Genomic DNA, 19959 nt, shown 5'->3' with positions numbered 1-19959 from the left:
ATACAGGGTGTATGTAAAGTCTGGTAACGCTTTCAATTATTTAATGCCCAAGAATGAAACATTGTACAGATGTCATACATATTGCATTTTGAAGAGAACTCAAAGTATTGTTTACAAACATTTGATATGCAATCCACGAGTGACCCGGCAGACGTCAATACGGTAATCGAATTCTTGCCATACCTGTCCCAACATGGCATCGTCGACTGTGGAAGTCTATTCCCGTGTTCTCTCCCGAAGCTCTGCTACATAACATGGTAGAGGCAGTACACAGACCAAATCTTTAATGTGACACCATAGAAAACTCACACAGAGTGAGATCTTGTGATCGCCGAGGCCATTTCATGAAACAGCATCTATACGGCAGCTCCGTGTTCACGTACCCACGAACTTCTTAATGAAAAATGGGATGGAGCCCTGTTCTGCTGAACTTTCAGGGTTTCTCTTCAAAATGGTGTATGATATTTGTACAATGTTTTGTTCTTGTGGAATAAATAATTGCAGGTGTTCCCGGACTTTATGTACACCCTGTATAGTTCTTATATCTTGTCTGGCTCCTTTCTTGTGTTGTTGGATGAATGTAAATCTCCCAGTTTTTGGGAATAACTTCTTTCACAATCATTACACAATTTGAAAAATTATTTATAGAATATCTCTGAAAATTTCGAATAATTTCATTCAACTCAGAACATTGTTGGCATGAGCCAAACCAGCAAATGACTGACAAGATCACTACAGGCACAATGGAAACTGCTGAGCTCTGAGTACAACCTTATACATGAAAGCTCTTTAAACAATTTTTTTTAGACAATGGAAGAAGGAACAGCAACCGATCACAAAATCCATTGTTTTCCTACAGCAGATCTAGAATTCAGCTATTGCATAGTCATCTTCAATGCTACAAATTACAAAACAGGAGAATCAGGAACAAATATAAGACAGCTGACAACATAAGAACCACACACTTACATACCTTATAACAATAGGAGACAGTCTAAAATGTCACATAATAACCAAAATATTGGCTAGTGTACTGCAGAGCATATAAGGCTCAAACATGAACTGATACCGTTACAACATGGTTTTTTTAAAAAAAGTCAGAGCCATGTGGTCTCTCCATAGAGGTGCAGGTGAGTAGTCAAATAATAGTAAAGGCATGTGATTTTTAATTTTTTTTAATATACTGAACAATAAACTACAAGTAACGGTAAACCATGGAAAGCAAATCACATGTATGAAGCCATAAGAGTAGACTGCTTGTCGACAACAAGTACAGGATAGTACATCTGGTGTTTTTGTGTTACAGGCTAATGGAAAAAGATTCATTTACAATTACATACAACATGAAAATTACAATGTTAAAATAATATAATCTAAATTTAAAGGAATGAAAGTAGTAGAACAAAACATGGCATGCCCTCTCTGGCCATAAACTAAAATCGTATAACTCAAAAATACCTTAGTGTCATTGCTGGGCTTACAGTATAAACATGTGGACTAAGCATTACAATGGCAAAAGGTCGGTGATGCATAAAAATAAGAAAATAAGTAAAATAAAGGAGCAAAATGTTACAATCCAAAACTGTGTGCCCCTTTGGATGTAAACAAAAATCTTTTCTTGTTAGTTATCAGTCTTCTGACTGGTCTCATGTAGCCCGCCATGAATTCCTCTCCTGTGCCCACCTCTTCATCTCAGAGTAGCTCTTGCAACCTATGTCCTCAATTATTTGCAGGATCTATTCTAATTTCTCTCTTCCTTAACAGTTTTTGCCCTCAACAGCTCTCTCTAGTATCATGGACGTCAGGCTCTGTCTTAACTGATGTCCTATCATCCTGTCCCTTCTCCTTTTCAGTGTTTTCCACATATTTCTGCCCCCTCTGACTCTGTGCAGAACCTCCACATTCCTTACCTTATCAGTCCACCTAATTTTCAACATTCATCTGTAGCACCATATTTCAAATGCTTTGATTCTCTTCTGTTTCAGACCATGTTTTACTACTATACAATGCTGTGCTCCAAATTTACATTCTCAGAAAGTCCTTCCTCAAATTAAGGCTTATGTTTGATACTAGCAGACTTCTCTTGGCCAGCAATGCACTTTTTCCAGCGCTATTCTGCTTTTGATGTCCTCCTAGCGCTCAGTCTGTGACTGGTTATTTTGCTTCCACGGTACCGAAACTCCTTGACTCCATCTACTTTCTGACTGTCAACCCTGACGTCAAAGTTTCTCGTTGTTCTCATTTCTGCTACTTCTCGTTACTTTCATCTTCCATCAATATACTCTCAGTCCATATTCTGTATCCATTACACTGTCAATTTCGTTCAGCAGCTCGTGTAATTCTTCTTCACTTTCTCTCAGGATAGCAATGTCATCAGCAAATTTTATCATTGATATTCTTTCACCCTGAATTTTATTCACTCCTGAACCTTTCTTTTATTTCCATCACTGCTTCTTCAATGTACAGAATGAACAGTAGGGGTGAAAAACTACATCCCTGTCTTATATTCCTTTTAATTCGAGGACTTCGTACTCGGTCGTCCACTCTAATTATTCCCTCTTGCACGTATTATACATTATCCATCTCTTCCTATAACTTACCCCTATTTTTCTCAGAACTTCGAACATCTTGCACCATTTTACATTGTCGAATGCTTTTCCAGATTGACATATCCTATAAACGTGTTGATTTTTCTTTTGTCTAACTTCCATTATCAACTGCAATATCAGAATTGTTTTCCTAAACCCATGCTGATCATCACTTAACATTTTCAGTTTTTTTTTCCATTCTACTGTATTTTGCCAGCAACTTTGATGCATGAGCTGTTAAGCAGATTGTGTGATAATTCTTGCATTTGTCAGCTCTTTCAGTCTTCGGAATTGTGCAGATGATATTTTTCTGAAAGTCACCCGACTCATACATTCCTATACACCAATGTGAATAGTCATTTTGTCGTCCCTTCCCCACAATGATTTTAGAAATTCTGATGGAATGTTATCTATACTTTCTGCCTTATTTGATCTTAAGTCCTTCATAGCTCTCTTAATTTTTTATTCTAATACTGGTTCCCCTACCTCTTCCCTGTCGACTCCTGCGTCTTCTATCAAATCAGATAGTCTTCCCCCTTACAGAGGCCTTAAATGTTTCCATTCCACCTATCTGCTCTCTCCTCTGCATTTAACCGTAGAATTCCCATTGGATCCTTAATGTTACTACTCTTGCTTTTAATTTCACCAAAGGTTATTTTCACTTTCCTATAAGCCAAGACAGTTCTTCCAACAATAATTTCTTTTTCGATTTCTTTACATTTTTCCATTCAGCCATTTCATCTCAGCTTCGCCGCGCTTCCTATTTATTTTATTCCTCTGCAACATTTGTTTCTGTATTCCTGAATGTTTTTGTACTTCCTTCTTTTATCAATCAACTTAAGTATTTCTTCTGTTACCCATGGTTTTTTCACAGTTACCTTCTTTGTATCTACATTTTCTTCCCAACTTCTACGATTGCCGTTTTTTTTAGAGATGTCCCTTCCTCTTCAACTGTACTGCCTACTGAGCTATTCCTTACTGCCGTATCCATAGCCTTAGATAACTTCAAGCATATCTCATCATTCCTTAGTACTTCTGTATCCCACTTCTTTGCGCATTGGTTCTTCCCGAAGAATCTCAAACTTCAGCCTACTCTTCATTCCTATTACATTGTGATCCGAGTCTATATCTGCTTCTGGGTACGCCTTACAATACAGTAACTGGTTTCAGAATCTCTGTCTGACCACGATTTAATCTAACTGAAATCTTTCCGTATCACCCTGCGTTTTCCGAGTATACCTCCTCCTCTTGTGATTCTTGAACAGAGTATTCGCTATTATTAGCTGAAATTTATTACGGAACTCAACTAGTCTCTCCCGCATTTCTTGTCTCGAGCCCATATTCTCCTGTAACCTTTTCTTCTACTCCTTGCACTACAACTGCATTCCAGCCTCCATGACTATTAGATTTTCATCTCCTTTTACAGCATCAGTGATTATTAGATAATAATAATTGCAGTAAGTGGAAATGGTGTACCTGTAAGACTAATTAAAATCATTTTTCCCATCTGACAGACCACATGTGAGGTTCCTGTAAGTACTTTTAACACTTCCCAGAATAATGGCTTGCCAACAAACAATTAGCAGCCATTTTCTACACGCAGATCACTACCAAGGGTGTCAAACTTCTATAGAGCCGTCAGTCATTCCATTACGCAGTCTAATGTGAATAAAACTGGCATGACTGCAATAATATTCACACAGTCACGAATTAGGTATTGCGAGCATGTCATTCTAGCAACGGAGTACTAGTCTACTCTCATTCTAGTAAATATAAATAGTTTTCTCTATGTAATACTCCCCCTCGGTCACTGGGGGAGAGTTATACACTGTACCTGTTTTATTCCACGTTTTTACTATAAGCCCACAGATAGCACCAATATATTTTTACAATCGGTATGATTTTAGTTTATGTTCAAAGAGGATACACAATTTTTTTATTGTAATACTTCATTCCTTTATTTGTTCATTTTTTATGTGACAATGGCTAGATTCAGACCTTTTGACATTTTAATGCTGCTTTATTCCACTTGTTTAGACTGTAAACCAAGAGATGACATTAATGTATTTATATGAGTCTTATAATTTTTGTTTGTGACCAGAGAGGGCACACCAAGTTTTACTGTGTTAGTTTCATTTCTTTAGATTTTAATTATGTTAGTACATTATTTTGGCATTGCACTTTTCGTGTTGTAAGAAATTTTAAATGGATCTTCTTCCATTAGTTTGTAATGCAAAAATATAGGACACACTATCATGTACCTACTATCACTGGCTGGGCTACACTTATGGCTCCACACATGTGATTTGCTTTCCACGATTTTACCATTACTTGTGGTTTATGTTCAGTGTCATCTAAAAAATTATATAGCTTTATTATTATTGAACTATTCATTGGCACCTTGATAGAGTGCACCACGTGGCTCTGACTTCACAATTTCTTCCTGTTCAACCATTTAAGCAATGGCTTCAATTCATGTTAGACCCTTGTATGGTCTACATCAACCAATATTGTAACAATACGAGAGAAGGAAAGTTGCTACTCACCATATAGCGGAGATACTGAGTCGCGATAGACACAATAAAAAGATTCACACAATCTAAGCTTTCAGCCATTAACGCCTTTGTCAGCAGTAGATACACACAAAGCGCAACTTGCGCGCACGTCTGCAGTTTCAGAGAGCTGAAATTGAGTGTAGTTTCAGATCTGAGACAGCAGACGTGTGTGCAAGTTGCACTTGTGCGAGTGTGTGTGAGCGCGTGTGTGTGAGCGCGTGTGTGGCCGAAAGCTATGATTGTGTGAATATTTTTATCGTGCCTATCGCAACTCAGCACCTCCGTTCTATGGTGAGTAGCAACTTTCCTTCTCTGGTATTGTTACATTCCATCCTGGATTTTCCACTGTTCGATTTCAAGCAATATTGTTTACTACACGACACTCTGGACTGATGTTGCCTGCCGTTATACAGTGCTTATGTTTGCACTTACGATATGTTGTCACCTGTCTTACACCTGTTCCTGGTTCTCTTGTTCTGTAATATTTAGCAATTAAGATGATATAGTTGAAATCTAGATCCGCAGTACTAAAATGACCGATTCTGCAATCCACTACTGTTCTTTTCTTCACCGTCTATACTCAACAACTGCTGCACACAAGGGAATCATATGGATTCCAATCTGATTAATTTATTTTTTGTTCATCAAAGTAAGAGGATGAACAAATATCAGCATGCCACATTCAACATCAAGGATGAACTGTCACTAAGGAATTAAAATCAAACAATGAGACTTTTCTGAACTTTCCACAGTAGTCTTGTGCGCAAGTCTCTTCATCTCTACATAACAGAGACAGACATACATGCACATGCACACTATCCTCAGAATCACACAAGCCCTGTCTGAAAGGGGGACGCAGCTGAACTTTAATAAAGATCATCCAAGGGGTGTGTTTATGTGCAATATAAAGCAGATGTTGCCAATGCACCTCAGTGTCGAGGTGGAAACAGCTAATGGGACGATAGAATAAGACAGCCTATGTTCAGCTGAGCTGTGAACCAGATCTAATCTAACCTCGACCTCTGCTGGAGACCAGTCTGTCAGCACAACCTAAAAATCAAAGAACAAATATTGTCTTAGTTTTGTCTACTTCTGTTTGTGGATGCATGATGTCCTGCCCCACATCATTACATCACAAGTCAAAGCTGACATCTGGTATTGGGGTCTTCAACTGACTCCACTGTTAATGTCAAAATGGTTATTAACAAATTCTGAAATGGTTATTAACGAATTCATTTCAAATGCTGTTATACAGACTGATCTTTAGCACTGCATGAGATTCAGGTTGAGTCAGCAGGTTATGGTCTCGTTGAGAGTTGGTGAAGCCAATGAATGTGAATATAGATTCAAACATGAATGTGAAGTTTTCATTATCTTTATACAAATCGCCTGTTCCACCACCTAGATTTGCTATGATCACCTGTGACAGACATTCCAAACATACACCAAGTTAAAAGGAATTAATGGATACCAAAAGTTTTACACTGTATTCTATAGTGCCATACAATATAGAAATTAGAAAGCAATATTAAATTAAAGATATTAAGTAACAATAAACTTTCAGAAGTTTAAAGAATATCAGATATGAAAAGAATGAAACAAACTGTGCATTCCATTAACACCAGCTGGAGATTGTCTTCCTTGAACGCGTTCCTTCCATTCTTCTCATATGCTGACCAAATGTTGCTCGCAATTGCCGCTGTCACTCTTGCATCCCTGTCTCCATAGCCACTGTAGGCCAGAAGGGCACCTTCATGGTTCAACAGCCTGAAACACAGTGCAGTGTTGGAGAAGAAATAAAAAGCAATGGTAACCAGCTTTTTATTTTTTTTTTTAATATACATGAAAATACATCTAACTGTAAAAATAAGATCATTTATAATGTGCTTGCCACTTACTGACAAGACATTCAGTTTATTTTTTTTTTTTCCTTCCTTGTGGTTGGTACTGCTGACATTGCTGTAAATGTACTACGTGGATGTATAGTAGCTGATGAGGTGAACACCAATACACCACAACAGAAGCTATAGCAAAACAACCAATACTATACTATCAGTCACCTTCAATATGGAAAACTGAGTTATCTGCTACTTGCACCTGTGACACCACCAGCCACAGTGTGCCATGCTGTACTTTCTGCATACAGCCTAAGCACGAATCTTTAGAACATGTAATTCAATGTGAGTGAAACCAAGTAATAATTGGATTCATTTTGTCTGCTGCACGCATTGCTTTAAATTCTATTTTTTGTTTTTTTCTCTAACCATCTCAGAAAGAATCAAGATCAGGATTTCTTTCTTACTTACTTTTTAATTGTTTCTGTTAGCTTTTAACCTTCTCGTCAATCTTTTCTGGTGGTAGTAATTTCGCATTTACTGTCAGCACCTGATGAACTGAAGTACTCCTTGAAAATAAATAAATATCCCAAAAATAATAGTGGAGATAGCCGTACCGTAGATGCAACCACAACGGAGGGGTATCTGTTGAGAGGCCAGACAAACGTATGGCTCCTGAAGGGGGGCAGCAGCGTTTTGAGTAGTTGCAGGGGCAACAGTCTGGATGATTGACTGATCTGGCCTTGCAACACTAACCAAAACGGCCTTGCTGTGCTGGTAGCTGAAAGCAAGGGGAAACTACAGCCGTAATTTCTCCCAAGGGCATGCAGCTTTACTGTATGGTTAAATGATGATGGCATCCTCTTGGGTAAAATATTCCGGAGGTAAAATAGTCCTCCATTCGGATCTCTGTGAGGGGACTACTCAAGAGGACGTCATTATCAGGAGAAAGAAAACTGGCGTTCTACGGATCGGAGCGTGGAATGTCAGATCCCTTACGGGCAGGTAGGTTAGAAAATTTAAAAAGGGAAATGGATAGGTTAAAGTTAAATATAGTGGGAATTAGTGAAGTTCGGTGGCAGGAGGAACAAGACTTTTGGTCAGGTGAATACAGGGTTATAAATACAAAATCAAATAGGCGTAATGCAGGAGTAGGTTTAATAATGAATAAAACAATAAGAATGCGGGTAAGCTACTACAAACAGCATAGTGAACGTATTATTGTGGCCAAGATAGACACTAAGCCCATGCCTACTACAGTAGTACAAGTTTGTATGCCAACTAGCTCTGCTGATGATGAAGAAATTGCAGAAATGTATGATGAATTAAAAGAAATTATTCAGATAGTGAAGGGAGATGAAAATTTAATAGTCATGGGTGACTGGAATTTGGTAGTAGGAAAAGGGAAAGAAGGAAACATAGTAGGTGAATATGGATTGGGGCTAAGAAATGAAAGAGGAAGCTGCCCGGTAGAAATTTGCACAGAGCACAACTTAATCATAGCTGACACTTGGTTCAAGAATCATAAAAGAAGGTTGTATACATGGAAGAAGCCTGGAGATACTGACAGGTTTCAGATAGATTATATAATGGTAAGACAGAGATTTATGAACCAGCTTTTAAATTGTAAGACATTTCCAGGGGCAGACGTGGACTCTGACCACAATCTATTGGTTATGAACTGTAGATTAAAAAACTGAAGAAACGGCAAAAAAAAGGGGGGGGGGGATTTAAAGAGATGGGACCTGGATAAACTGACTAAACCAGAGGTTGTACAGAGTTTCAGAGAGAGCATAAGGGAACAACAGACAGGAATGGGGGAAAGAAATACAGTAGAAGATGAATGGGTAGCTTCGAGGGATGAAGTAGTGAAGGCAGCAGAGGATCAAGTAGGTAAAAAGACGAGGGCTAGTAGAAATCCTTGGGTAACAGAAGAAATATTCAATTTAATTGATGAAAGGAGAAAATATAAAAATGCAGTAAATGAAGCAGGCAAAAAGGAATACAAACTTCTCAATAATGAGATCGACAGGAAGTGCAAAATGGCTAAGCAGGCATGGCTAGAGGACAAATGTAAGGATGTAGAGGCTTATCTCACTAGGGGTAAGATAGATACTGCCTACAGGAAAATTAAAGAGACCTTTGGAGAAAAGAGAACAACTTGCATGAATATCAGAAGCTCAGATGGAAACCCAGTTCTAAGCAAAGAAGGGAAGGCAGAAAGGTGGAAGGAGTATATGGAGGGTCTATACAAGGGTGAGGTACTTGAGGGGAATATTATGGAAATGGAAGAGGATGTAGATGAACATGAAATGGGAGATATGATACTCCGTGAGGAGTTTGACAGAGCACTGAAAGACCTGAGTCGAAACAAGGCCCCAGGAGCAGACTACATTCCATTAGAAACACTGATAGCCATGGGAGAGCCAGCCCTGACAAAACTCTACCATCTGGTGAGCAAGATGTATGAGACAGGTGAAATACCCTCAGATTTCAAGAAGAATGTAATAATTCCAATCCCAAAGAAAGCAGCTGTTGACAGATCTGAAAATTACTGAACTATCAATTTAATAAGTTAGGGTGCATAATACTAAAACGAATTCTTTACACATGAATGGAAAAACTGGCAGGAGCTGACCTCAGGGAAGATCAGTTTGGATTCCATAGAAATGGTGGAACACATGGGACAATACTGACCCTATTACTTATCTTAGAAGATAGATCAAGGAAAGGCAAACCTACGTTTCTGGCATTTATGGACTTAGAGAAAGCTTTTGACAACGTTGACTGGAACACTCTCTTTCAAATTCTGAAGGCGGCAAGGGTAAAATACAGGGAGCGGAAAGCTATTTACAATTTGTACAGAACCAGATGGTAGTTATAAGAGTCAAGGGACATGAAAGGGAAGTAGTGGTTGGGAAGGAAGTGAGGCAGGGTTGTAGCCTCTCCCCAATGTTATTCAATCTGTATATTGAGTAAGCAATGAAGGAAACAAAGGAAAAATTCAGAGTAGGTATTAAGATCCATGGCGAAGAAATAAAAACTTTGAGGTGCGCCGATGACATTGCAATTCTGTCAGAGACAGCAAAGGACTTTGAAGAGCAGTTGAACGGAATGGACAGTGTCTTGAAAGGAGGGTATAAGATGAACATCAACAAAAGCAAAACGAGGATAATGGAATGAGTCGAATTAAGTCAGGTGATGCTGAGGGAATTAGATTAGGAAATGAGACACTTAAAGTAGTAAAGCAGTTTTGCTATTTGGGGAGCAAAATAACTGATGATGGTCGAAGTAGAGAGGATATAAAATGTAGACTAGCAATGGCAAGGAAAGCGTTTCTGAAGAAGATAAATTTGTCAACATCGAGTATAGATTTAAGTGTCAGGAAGTCGTTTCTGAAAGTTTTTGTATGGAATGTAGCCATGTATGGAAGTGAAACATGGACGATAAATAGTTTGGACAAGAAGAGAATAGAAGCTTTCGAAATGTGGTGCTACAGAAGAATGCTGAAGATTAGATGGGTAGATCATATAACTAATGAAGTATTGAATAGGATTGGGGAGAAGAGAAGTTTGTGGCACAACTTGACTAGAAGAAGGGATCGATTGGTAGGACATGTTCTGAGGCATCAGGGTATCACCAATTTGGATATGTTTATGCTATGATGCTCCCTCTGACACTGAATGTATGGTGGTGGGTGGGATACAGATATGGGTCTAGACTCTGCTTGTGGACTAGAATGTCAGTCCTAATCCTCACACAGCCATAATGGACACTAGTAATAAGCATTAGTGAGAAGGCAGGTTATGTAGATGCAGCTGTCAAAATCATGTAATTGGCAGCAATTTTAAGTATATGGCTACTAAATGGAGTACAAGTGACTTACAGACATCACAAGACTGCACTAAAACTGTGGATTAGTTTTAAACTTATCTGTAATGCGTCTTGGAGGCACTAACGCAAGTGCTCTTCGTTACATCTGCACCTACTTTCCACAAATCACCATACAGTATGTATTGACAGTAATCCAACAACTGCACGTTAAATTCTGTGAATCCCTCAGTACTACCTGACAGGATTAGGTTATGTACTGCCCTATCCATTCCTTCCTTGCGGTAATCATCAATAACAGCAGAGACACTATTGTGTACTAGCCCTCCAAACAGTTACAAATGTAGCACAGATTTATGCTTTGTGCATCACACTGAAGAAGAGTCTACACGCAAAAGGCAATGGCACACTGTCATATTTCCTTTTACAACACATGCAGGCAGTCTGCTATCACTTACTTCCTACACAGTGACAACAAATTCTGACAGTGGCCAAATTTGACAAAATACGTTATCGATATGTTACACTTGCTGGGAGTTTATGAGGTAAACTGAAGGGTTGATTGCAATGGCAAGACAGGGTAACCTGTTCACACATCCAAAACAAAGCATAAGCATCACCTACAGCCAAGACAATGAAACAAATCAGCAGTGGCATGAGAATGAGTTCAACAGGAGTAAATCAACTGGGCATGATAGTACTCTTGCCAAGCAGCCAATCACAATCAACAGGAAAATACACAGGACAATTTAAACAGTTCCCTTCACAAGAACAGCAATCACGGGTAAAGCCTCCATTAACTTGGCAGTCTGCAACAGCGGTCGCACAGGTCAACTGTTCACATGCTCGCCTGTGCTCACAGCTGGCTGTAAATCGAAATACTGAATCATTCGGTGTGCGATGTCAGTTTTGAGCCACGATATCATCAAAATAGTGGACACAAGCACCTCATTTTAATAAAACACGGCAAGTACGATTCCAATACTACTTTCCTGTACATTAAAAACAAGTTGCTAATCTTTACACCACTTTGAAGTCCTGTAAAGGTCTGTTTGAATAATTGTACAGCTTTTTGCATATGCTACATCAGTGACTAACATCTGCAAATGTCTGATGTTACTACTAATACAGTTTGCCATCCGAGAGTACATGTACAGCCTCACTATGAAGAATACCCAGCCCAGTCACATTTTGTTTGTCGTCACATATAATGAGGTTTCATAAACAGAATTACCAACATACCAATCAGAATGGATTCCAAAAACATCAATCAAGTGAAACCCAAACTGTGCTTCCTCACATGGCATGCTGAAACCCATGGTTGATGTATTTTCTGACACCTGAGAAACATTTTACTCAGTACTGCTACAAGACTTCTTAACACAAGTATTGTCATACATAGTGCTACTTAAATTTGACCAGAGTGAGTGTTTTTCTGGAGGAGACTGTGTGTTATCTAGGATGGAGAGACATCAACAGAAGTAAATGTAATATCAGATGTGCCCCAGAAAAGTGTTGTGGCCCTTGTTGTTAATGTATTAGGACACACTTTTCAATAACTTATACTGTGCTATAAAAATACTACATAAAAATATTAAAATTTTTAAGTTCGGTTTCAGAGGATCCTAAAGGATTTACTGGTATTGCTTCAGTACTGTGTATGTAGTCACAGGATGTAGAAATGATGCTTCCAGCACTTTTACCATTTGACAGATTGTACAGGCTTTATCCTGCCTTGTATTCACTAGTCCACATTATGCACCCCAGCAAGATTATTAGATGTTATGATTTTAATACACGATGGGAGCATGTATTTGCCTTGACTATTTTTCTTGCATATGATGAGGGCAATTTATTCCTGCTGATGTTTTATCATCAATACTCGTAACATGCTTATCATTTATCGGCCAATCTGAAGATGCCTTTAATAAGCTGAAATATCTGTTACTGATGAATAAATAAACAGTAATTTCAACATCACAACTGCGACTGTTCCATTCTCCTCACAGTGTGTGAAGTAACTTAATGCAAGATCTGTCCCCTACGTCCTGCCACCACCACATACAGTCACAAACACCACCTATCACATCAAGGCAGGGCTACTTGTGAAACCAATCATGTGATCTAAAAGCTAAGCTGCAACCACTGTGTTGCATTATATGTGGGCAAGACATCCAACAGGTGTCTGTCCACATGAATGGCCACCCACAAAGCGTAGTCAAGAAACAAGTGGACCAAACTATTGCTGAGCATGCTGCCAGACATGAAACCCTTCATTTCAATCACTGCTATACAGACTGTGCCATATGGATCCTTCCCACCTACAACAGCTTTTCTGAATTGTGCAGGTGAAAACTTTCCCTGCAATACATTCTACATTCCCATAACCCTCAACCTTTGTTAGTCACTGTTCTCACCCGACCCTATTTCCTTTCCAGCACTACACAGACGTCATTACACTGCCACACCAATCTTTATTTCTCTCCTTTTCCGTTATTTCCCGCCACCCCCTCTCCCCTGCCCTCAGTCTAACCTGCAGCACTTCACTGCCACTCCCACCATATTATCCCTCCCCCTCCGCGCTCCAGCCTCCTCCTTACCCCCACCCAGTTGCCACTCCCATCATACACTGGTGCTGCTGTTTACAATGCGGTTTCAGTTGCCTGAGACTACAGTCGTGTATGACAGTTGCATCTGAATGTGCGCACGTGTGTATTGTTGACAAAGGCCTTAACGGCCAATAGCTATAATTGAGAGTCTTGTTGTGCCTATCTGCGACTCAGCATCCCCGCTGTATGGCGAGTAGCAAGTTTTCTTCTCACAATGTTGTTACATTCCGTCCTGCATTTTCCATTGATTTAATTAGAGTACATTATACAGAGTTCTGTACAACAAAGAGTAATGCCAAAAATTAACACAGCACATGAAAAGACAGCAATGGGGAGTGCATATGGGTGAAAATTTCAATATACAGATTCATCTACAGGCAGGCCACATACTTACATAAAAAAAAAAAAAAATCAAATCCACAGGATTTGATAAAATGACAATAACTGTCTGAAAATTACTATAGTTCTGAAAATGATAGTTCAGCTTCTTCATAAAGTGAACCAAAACCAAATTGTGGCTGGTTGCTTCTCTCTACTATCAATATTCTGTACAATACTGTACTTTTCAAACAGCAACTTTTTCTATTGGCATAATTGCTAGTTTTGGAAGCAATTATATCAATGAGATTCTTCCGTTTCTCCCGGCGTATTTGTTGCTCGAACAGTCCACGAGTATACTGCCTGTTCATAGTGTCCAACGGGCACAATATTTCGGCGATCAGACATGTCGCCATCGTCAGGTGCGCTGACTAACTGTTCATCAGCGCACCTGACAATGTCAACATGTCTGATCGCCGAAATATTGTGCCCGTTGGACGCTATGAACAGGCATTATACCCACGGATTGTTCGAGCAATTAGATCAATATTATAACATACTTCCGCTCAAAAGTATGACGACATTGCCTTCCGAGATAAGCAGTTAGGAAACAGCTAATGACTGTACATAATCAAGTTGTACTAATTATGGTATTCACTCATAGTCTTCTGTAAATATCTCTGAGGTCTAAGGCATTAAGAGCAGTTTCACAAAAAAATAATCTGCTAATGAAATTTATCATAAATAATCCATTACAATTTGGAAACAATAGTAACTATACTATAGGGGCAAAAATTTATGATACTCATTACGTAAGCTGCCAGTGTCTCAGACAGTTCAACGTGCAGCCTAGAAATGTCTTTGACCACTTGCCCAATAATAAAACTTACAGTTAGCAGAGCAAATTTTAAAAATTATTTCACACGGAGAAGGCCTGTTCTGTTGTTTTTAATCCAATTATGGTTTGATGCAATTCGCCATGTTACTCTATCCTGTGCAAGCCTCTTCATCTCCACATAACTACTGTTACCTAGAGGGTGGTTATAATTAAACTTTCAGAAATTGAGCCAGTGTATACACAGAACTGTTTACCGTATGTGTACCCAACTTTGTAGGAATGATGTTCAGACTGTGCACTGTGGGATACGCATTGCTAGTAGGTTAGTGTCATGACTTGCTGTTAGATCGGTGATGCAGCGTTGAAGTAAGCATCAGTTGTGGAGAGTCAACACAGGTCTGGACAAGGCAAACACGACTGTATTCATTGAGCTGTGTTGCTAAAACAGTAGCAATAATCCTGCTGCTCTTCACGAGTATCGAAGCATTGAATGAATACATTGACATCCTCTTTCTACACTCCAACTGAAGAACGTTATTTGAAAGTTCGAATTAACTGGTGATTTGGGAACTGCTCTTGGGAATGGCTGATGGCTAATTGTGCCACAAATTGAAGATGTGGCTAAGAATGCTGGACACAACACAGAATTTTCAAGCAGTGCACGAGCTGTGTCATGAAAGCTTAACGTTCTATTATCCACTGCTCAAAAAGTGCTCTGAAGAATTGCGAAATAGTATCTAGTGCGGTTTCAGGCTTCTGTAGGTGCAGGTGTTTTGTCACATTGAGCAATATTTGTAACCTATAATGTAAACATGGTACACACTTAACAAATGTTACCCTCTCATCGGGAAACTGATTTTTCCTTCTTTTTTCAATGGTTTATTCATTATTTCCTGTTCCACATATCCTTAACAAGTATTTCCATGAAGTTTCATTGTTATAAGATCACTCTTCTTTCATGGGAGTTCTTTCAAGTTGCGTAAGATTAATTATAGGCTTTGGAATCCAGTTCTGTATCCACCTCTGTCTCCCTTGTGGCCTTGTGACATGGTGTACTGTCATCCATAAAAGTTGCATGAAGTCCAAAAATGGATACAGGTCTTCAAGTTGCTGAACATAATCATTTTAAGTCAATGGTCAGTTTAATTGGACCAGAGGACCTGTCCATTCCACATAAACATGGCCCACAACATTAAGGAAGTACCACCAGCCTGCACAGTGCCTTGTTGACAACTTCAGGGGGCCTGCTGCACTACAATCAAACCCTAACATCAGCTCTAACCAACTGAAAACAGGACTCATCTGACCACGTCACAGTTTTCCAATCGTCTACGATCAACTGATACTGTCACGAAGCCAGAAGAAGCGCTGTAGGCGACATGCTGTAAGCAAAGGCATTCACACTGGTCATCCGACGCCACAGCCCATTAACGTCAAATTTCACTGCACTGTCCCAATTGATACACTCAGTGTATGTCCCGCATTGATTTCTGCTGTTATTTCATCCATTGTTGCTTGTGGTTGGTTGTTTGGGGAAGGAGACCAGACAGCGTGGTCATCGGTCTCATCGGATTAGGGAAGGATGGGGAAAAGTCGGCCGTGCCCTTTCAGAGAAACTATCCCGGCATTTGCCTGGAGTGATTTAGGGAAATCGTGGAAAACCTAAATAAGGATGGCCGGACGCGGGATTGAACCGCCGTCCTCCTGAATGCGTGTTGCTTGTGTTTTAGCACTGAGAACTATATGCAAATGCTGCTGCCCTCAGTTGTTAAGTAAAGGCTGTCAGACACTGTGTTGACCATGGTAATGCCTGAAGTTTGTATTCTCAACACTGTGAGTCTCAGATTATTGAATTCTCAAATGATTTCTGAAATATGATATCCCAAGAGTAACTCCAACTACCATTCTGCAGTCAAAGTCTGACAATTCCCATTGTCCAGCCATGACCACAGCAGAAATCTTTTCATGTGAAACACCTACGTACAAATGACAGGTCCACCGATGCACTGTCCTTTTATATCTTGTGTACGCAATACTACCACCATCTGGATTTGTGCATATGACTCGCACTTGACTTGCACCAGCTCTGTGTATATTCTTGTGTTTAAGTTCTGTCATCAGACCTACTCCTGCTTTAAATTTATTCGATTCTGTATTTATAATCCTGTTCTCGCCTGATGAGAAGTTCTATCCATCTTGTCACCAAACTTCATTAATCTCCATTATATCTATCTTCAATGTATCCATTTCCATTTTTAAATTTTCTTACCTATCTGCCTGATTAAGGGATTTAACATTCCCCACTGTAATCCACGGATTTGCAGTTTTGTTTCTCCTGATGTCATCCTCCTAAGTACTCCCTACCTGAATATCCAAATGGGAAGCTATATTACCTCCAGAATATTTCACCGAAGTGAATGCCACATTATTTAACCACACAGTAGAGCGGCACATTTTCCGGAAAAATATCAGCTCCCAGCTGTTCGCAATGCCAGCTCAGCAAGGCCACATTGGTTGATGTTACAACGCCAGATCACTTAACCACCCAGACTGTTGCCCCTCCAACTACTGAAAAAGCAGCCGACTTTTTAGTAAACACTTAGTTGTCAAGCCATTCAATAGATACCGTTCCACTGCAGTTACACCTATGGTATCATTGACATAGGCTACCCAAGTCACACCACCATGACATAATTCATGGGGATGGTGACCTACTCCATAAATGTACAATCTACTACAGGTAATGCACACAATATACCAGGCAAACATGTTCTATTAAATCCGTTCTTCACTATTAACATGAGAAGTACAAAGACTGAAATGTAAATTGATATTGCAATTTATAGCACTGTGTTATATGGTGACCTGTGAATGGCCAGCACACAGCGCTGCACTGCAATACAAATATACCAGTAGGACCTACATAACATTTGTCAATTTGTTTCACACCATTGCAACAGATATTGTGCATATTCTTCATGGAACATTTAATTAAGTTACCAAACAATATACAGTCTTGGCGGCACGTATTACTGGATAATGTAAAAGCTGTGAAACCTCTTGGCCACTAGATCTGGTAAAAAAACACATGACCCAAGACTGCGGAAAAGTTTTCTATACCATATAACTTATGGATCAAGATGTACAGATAACACAGCACCTCTTCCCAATAAACTCTTTAACTGGTCCGTCACTTGCAGATTACAGGTGTGATAGCACTTAGCAGGTTACCTACGGTACGTTCTACTACTCTAGAAGAATGTGGTTAGAATTAGCGTACCAAGTACGAAAACCAGAAACCATTTAGTATGAAATTTACAACTTAAATAATGGAGTGCTAAAGAGTTCTATTATAGCACAGCTCTAGCCAAGGGTCATTCCCTGTAGCTCACATGACTTACATAGCATTTGTATTTTGCAACAAAGGTAGTCAAACGTGTTACTTTACTAACAACAGCACAATTAGTACATTCTGGTCTCTTTCCTAAAATAAGTATAATAGGAGAACCTGTAGAACTTTTGGATCTTCGTCGAGATAAGGCTAAAATAAGAAGTGTCCTATATCCTTGTGAAAAGATATCTACAGATGAATAAAGCTGCTGCTACTACTACTACTACTACTGGCTAACTTACAGCGTATTCTCCACTCCGCCGGTATTTGCCTGGCTTAAAACCTGCGTTAAAGCTTTAGGTTTCAGCATTTTCGTATACCACTATTACATCTCATACACAACCGGATTCGTCAATCACCAAACTTAACCGCGTGACTTTTATCTCGCAGCCGATGTCAATTGTCAAAGATATCACAATACTTAGTTTTTAATAGCATCTTTGATCGACGCACTCGGTTGCTGAAGGAATGTTAACGACGAAGCTACTGAATTGCTTTCCACATGGCACCGTTGATGGCGCTACTGTGCTGCCGTGGCGTTAGTCATGTGTTAATTATTATTTTTATAGACACAATTTACAGTAAAGTACGTTCCTTTCAATTAAGGATAACCTATATTAACACTTTTCGTGAGCACACATTTAAGAACATTTTCAGATACCTTACATATATGAGTAACTGATTTTTGTCTTGATACTTCACTACCGTAAAGTTGTAAACTATCGCTGAAATTCAAACGACTGTTCATCACTAAGGTACGCTGTTTAAAGACTGAATGAAACTACTTGTAATGGTGTGTTGTCAGTTCTGTAGTGCCTGATAAACCGCACAGGTGTTGATTTGTACGTGCTTCTGTTTCTTTTTATCCGCACTTGCTACTCTTCAACGGAAAATATCTGTCGTGAATACCACAGCATTCGCATCATGATGATGGATGATGACATTCAAAGTGTGGACTCACCAATGACGCCAAGTGCAGCGGCAACAATGATGCTTCCAGCTGATCTTATGTCATCTCCAGGAGCATTTCCCACAGCTCTTGGAAGCGGAGCCAACGTTCTCAGACAGCATCCAGCGATTCCTCCAGCGCCTCCCGGGCAGTCGAAGTATGCCCAGTTGCTTGCAGTTATTGAAGAAATGGGAAAGGATATCAGGCCAACTTACGCCGGGAGTAAGAGTTCCGCAGAGCGACTGAAAAGAGGAATAGTCCACGCACGAATCCTCGTACGTGAATGCCTGATGGAGACCGAAAGGAGTGCGAGACAATGACCCACGGGAATGCCGGACGTTTCATTTGATGCTGTGTTACACAATTTACTTGAAGAATACATGCACAAAAAGTAACGTGCCGAGGGATTACAATTACCAATATAAAATTATTTTGAAGTGGAAACTTTCCTTTATTTGTTACTGCTTTCAACGATCACACTCGAGCGATATTATTTTGCGCACTGTTACGTAGTACATATTTAGTTTTCTCATCAGAAAGCGACAATGTTTCAATTACTGGTTTTACGCGGAGTAGAAAAAAAAGAGGACGAATAGTTGTGTGTTGCCCTCCGAAGGAAACTGTTTTACATAAAGGAAGCAATGTGTGATTTGCGAAATCTGTTCCTAACGCGAAAATAGCATTAAATTTCCTAGACACGAAGGTAGTGAATATATTGGACTTACATAATTTGATACCATAATGCAATGCATGCTATAACATATCGGTGGAAGTTCGTTACAGAAATAACATTATTTTAAGGAATCTCAGATGTGCAGCTGTCTTGTTATTGTCTGACAGTTTGAGTCCTATGATGATAATTATAACAATTGCAGTCTGTGCATTTGTATCATATAATATAGATGTATGTATATGCTTCTCAGAATTAGGGAAATAGTAAAGTTGATACCGCATAATGTAATATTTTATTTTTGTGCTGAAGTTTCATATGATTCAGTCAGCAAACAGTATGTAGGCGGGTATCAAATGTGTGTGTTTGTGCCAC

General features: G+C 39.4%; 3 protein-coding genes across 8 annotated transcripts in view; 2 read left to right on the top strand and 1 right to left on the bottom strand.

The window, feature by feature from the left end:
- The window catches only part of LOC126237525 (ragulator complex protein LAMTOR2), a 44220-nt gene extending 25816 nt beyond the window's left edge, over positions 1-18404 (bottom strand). Inside the window, exons 1-2 of the mRNA XM_049947700.1 lie at positions 18208-18404; positions 6748-6910 (exon numbers count right to left, since the gene is read on the bottom strand). Of these exons, the coding sequence (XP_049803657.1) occupies positions 6748-6910; positions 18208-18275 (231 nt within the window). The 5' untranslated portion in view covers positions 18276-18404. The remainder of the gene's footprint in view (positions 1-6747; positions 6911-18207) is intronic.
- Positions 18405-18461: 57 nt separating this feature from the next.
- LOC126237523 (diphthine methyltransferase) overlaps positions 18462-19959 on the top strand; it is a 161482-nt gene continuing 159984 nt past the window's right edge. For 3 of the 6 annotated variants that reach the window (XM_049947698.1, XM_049947692.1, XM_049947694.1), the window contains exon 1: positions 18558-18720. The gene's annotated coding sequence lies outside the window, so the exon portion shown is untranslated. The other 3 variants (XM_049947695.1, XM_049947693.1, XM_049947696.1) reach the window with 3 other exon arrangements.
- LOC126235651 (cyclin-dependent kinase 2-associated protein 1-like) lies at positions 18890-19234 on the top strand. Its single transcript, XM_049944366.1, has one exon. It carries the CDS (start codon positions 18890-18892, stop codon positions 19232-19234), a length of 345 nt encoding a protein of 114 aa, XP_049800323.1.

Source organism: Schistocerca nitens, chromosome 2 (genome assembly GCF_023898315.1).
Source record: "Schistocerca nitens isolate TAMUIC-IGC-003100 chromosome 2, iqSchNite1.1, whole genome shotgun sequence".
NCBI classification, from domain to species: Eukaryota; Metazoa; Arthropoda; class Insecta; order Orthoptera; family Acrididae; genus Schistocerca; species Schistocerca nitens.
Note: the sequence above shows the minus strand (reverse complement) of the source record. Positions and strands in the feature narration are given on the sequence as shown.

Bases quoted from the DNA above. Each gene is read 5' to 3' on its own strand.
- LOC126235651 (XM_049944366.1), top strand. From the start codon at position 18,890: ATGATGATGGATGATGACATTCAAAGTGTGGACTCACCAATGACGCCA.